Source organism: Helianthus annuus, chromosome 9 (assembly GCF_002127325.2).
Source record: "Helianthus annuus cultivar XRQ/B chromosome 9, HanXRQr2.0-SUNRISE, whole genome shotgun sequence".
In the NCBI taxonomy this organism is placed as follows: domain Eukaryota; kingdom Viridiplantae; phylum Streptophyta; class Magnoliopsida; order Asterales; family Asteraceae; genus Helianthus; species Helianthus annuus.
In genome coordinates this window covers 96,942,865-96,946,471 of record NC_035441.2, presented here as the reverse complement: position 1 = coordinate 96,946,471, position 3,607 = coordinate 96,942,865, and the positions used below count along the sequence as shown (strand labels likewise).

The 3,607-nt window shown below is 39.6% G+C and overlaps 1 protein-coding gene across 1 annotated transcript; it reads right to left on the bottom strand.

The window, feature by feature from the left end:
* Nucleotides 1-333: 333 nt before the first annotated feature.
* On the bottom strand, nucleotides 334-666 carry LOC110875749 (glycine-rich RNA-binding protein-like). Its single transcript, XM_022123952.1, has one exon. It carries the CDS (start codon nucleotides 664-666, stop codon nucleotides 334-336), a length of 333 nt encoding a protein of 110 aa, XP_021979644.1.
* Nucleotides 667-3,607: the final 2,941 nt, after the last annotated feature.

Here is a 3,607-nt window from a genome sequence, read left to right as displayed (position 1 = left end):
AATTTAAGACAAAAGAATAGATAAGAAGCAAAATAGGAAGAATTCAAGTATTTTAATCGTAAAACATAAAGAATGGTTAATATGGTACTTAACCTATATACTAGGTCAAATCATGGCAATTTTTCATAATTCCTTAGGTAGTGTTTGGTATGCAGGAATGGGAGGTGGAATGTAATGAACTATTGCGAGGGAATGAAAAAAGTGTGTTTGGTTGGTCAACGTAATGGAATCACCCATTACATAAGTCACTCCATTCCCTTAAATTCATTCCATCCACTCCCCCTGTTTTTCCATTCCATTCCCTCTCTCAGCCTACGTCAAAAACACTGCCCATCACCTCCACCATTTGCCACCACCACCACCTACCGTCGTCACCACCCGCCACCAACCTCCGCCGACCACCACCACCACCACCGTCCTCCACCGCCTGCCGCCATAACCATCAACTACCATCGCTGCCACCCGCCATAGTAAACCACCGCCACCCCGACCACTACTGCCACCCTCCGCCGACCACCACCACCATCCTCCGCTGCCACCACCTGCTACCGTCAACCACCACCACCCACCGTCATCGTCGCCACCACCACCCGTCGCCACCGCCATCGACCACCATCGTCGCCACCCGCCACCACCGACCACCACCACCCCGACCACTACCGCCATCCTGCGCGCCACCTCCTGCTACCATAAACCACCACCACCCACCGTCATCGTCGCCACCACTATCGACCACCATCGCCGCCACCCGCCACCACTGACCACCGCCACCCCGACCACCACCGCCACCCTCCGTCGACCACCACCACCATCCTCCGCGGCCACCAACTGCTACCGTTAACCATACCACCCACCGTCGTCGCCACCCCCATCGACCACCATCGCCGCCACCGCAGAACACCGCCAACCCCGACCATCGCCGCCACCACCGCTAACAACCGTCACCCACCAATCACCACCACCCACCACCCGCCACCGCTACCACCGACCACCATCACCCATCGCTGCCACCGCCACTAGCCGCCACTGATCACCGCCACCACCCTTGGCCGATATAATTCATTCCTCTTTTCTTACCTACCAAACAACACAAGGTAATGATTTATTCTTTTCCTGCATGGTAACCAAACAAGACTATGGAATGTAATGATCAATTTCATTCCTTTGTCCATTCCTATATCTCGTCCATTCCATATGATACCAATTTGTCACACCCCAACCGATGACAAAATCATCGGAGTGAGACGAAAATGAGATTGTAAGAGACTTCATAACGGCTATTTGCGACAATAATTAATAAACAAAATTTCATTTCATTTCTAAGATCAAGTACATCGTTTGGAAGCAAATTAGAACAATTTAACAAGAAGCAAAATACAACATATATAATAAATTAAAATGGGTTTTTAGTCATCCTACTAGATTCCGTTCATCATCATCATCAATTTACTACAATACGTATTAAAGTACATGTCAGCACATAAAGTATTGACGAGCATACAAGTATGAGTACTAGCATAGGTATAAATGTTTAAAAAAAAATCCACATGGCATTATCGTAAACTAAGACTAACATAACAATACTAGCATGCACTTATATTTGTCAACCTAAAGATTCCCGCTAGCGTAATCTTGTCGTAGCAACGACAAGTCCGTTTTGTGTAACTTAACATGACCTCAAGAATACGGGCGGTGCGTTAATCCTTAGCATAAGTATTCCTAAGTTGAGTATCGTGAATGCGTGAATGATGTATCGAATGTATAATGATCATAAGCTTGCACGTAAACACGTAATTGACGATTGATTGTATGTATAACACAAGTATAACAAGTATAAGTATAAAAATGAATTTCCATTATGATCAAAGTCTCGGATTATAAGATTGGAAATGAAATACGAATACAAGTTTCCAAAAATAGAAATACGATTACATCTTTCTAAATAAGGAAAGTACAAAATACGGAGCATTACATTTTAAATAGTGATGGTTCAAGTTTTATTGTGAGTAAAAGGTGTAGATTTATAAGTAGAATTAGAGAGAGTGTGTGTGGGGGAGAGAGTTATCGTTCTAACAAAGTAAAATCTCAATTTAACAATTAGTTAAAGCAGATAAATTTTTATGTATTATGAACTAACTAGTTTAGTGAAAATTTATTACCAAAAGACTTGTTAGCGGTATGAAGGGTTTACATTAGGGATGGCTATGGGTCGGGTTTAGGTAATCCCAACCCTAAACCCGGTTAAATAAGCTTGTCCCAAACCCGACCCAAAATCTATCAGTTTCTATTGGGTAAATACTCGTCGGGTATTCTCGCGGGTTTCGGGTAAATCCGTTAATCTAAAAAACTATCCGTTGGGTATACCTACGGGTTTCGAGTATCTATAGGTAACTTCTAATCAATTACATTTTGCATTTTCACTTTAAAAATACATCAAATTACTACAATGCATATAAAATAACATATTCAAATGTACATAAACAATACTTAAATGTATAGATGACAAAAATAGTGTATGCTAATTTTTTGCGATTGTTAGCACAAACTAACAAATTCCATAATAGTTACACCAAAAGATTACAAAAAGAAAATATATGGTGACTTTTCAGTTACCTTAATTAAAAAAGAAAAAATATGGATATATCATATACATATCTAAAAAAATAAAATAAATTATATCGGGTATATAATCGGGTAAATGAGTACACTTATCGAGTAATCGGGTCCGGTAAACGGGTATATCATCAAATCCCAAACCAGCAAAAAAATAAAAACTAATCCCAAACCCGATTACCCGACCCCAAATCCATCACAAATATATCGGGTTTCGGGTTTACCTATCAAGTTCGAGCTCGATTGTTGTCCCTAGTTTACATCTATGTATTCCTCCCCAAATGATGAGGGTTTTAGTCCTACGAAGGACAAAGATGTGGATTTAAAAGTATAGTTTAAAGGTTGTGTGAATGATTCGTTCTTAAAAAAAATAAAAAGTTGGTCAATTAAGTTTATTTAACTATATGGATATTAGCTTGTCTCTAACTCCTTGATCTTCATCGCAACAAACCATTAAGACCTCGTTAGTTCGTGAATTTTTCAAAATTGAAACTAGAGTTAATTCATTTATAATGTGGTTGGTTGGAAAATTTGAAATGATCATCCATATGAAAGTCGAAATCATTCACATTACTTCATGGAATATAATATATCACAAGGAAACGTCTATGCATTACCCATATACCCTTTCAATGGAATCCATTCAACCAAAGTCGTATATCAAAACAAATACTATAGTCCATCGACCAATATCAATATATCTAGAAATCAATATTGTGTAAGCTTACAAAATGAAAACTATAATCAATTTCATTCAAAACTCCAAGATGAAAACAATTAATCATCGATGAGCTAATGTTAAAGGGATTGACTCAAGACCTTGTGTCGAGTGAAGATGAAGACCAAGGATTCAAAACCAACCTTTTATTCATTGATCGATTCAGCTTTGAGGGGGGGGGGGATCAAACACAGCATCAATCGACATCGAAGATCGATAAACTGCCATTGACTTCTAGATAAATGAATAAGAATGTCGAATTCCATATAGATGAAA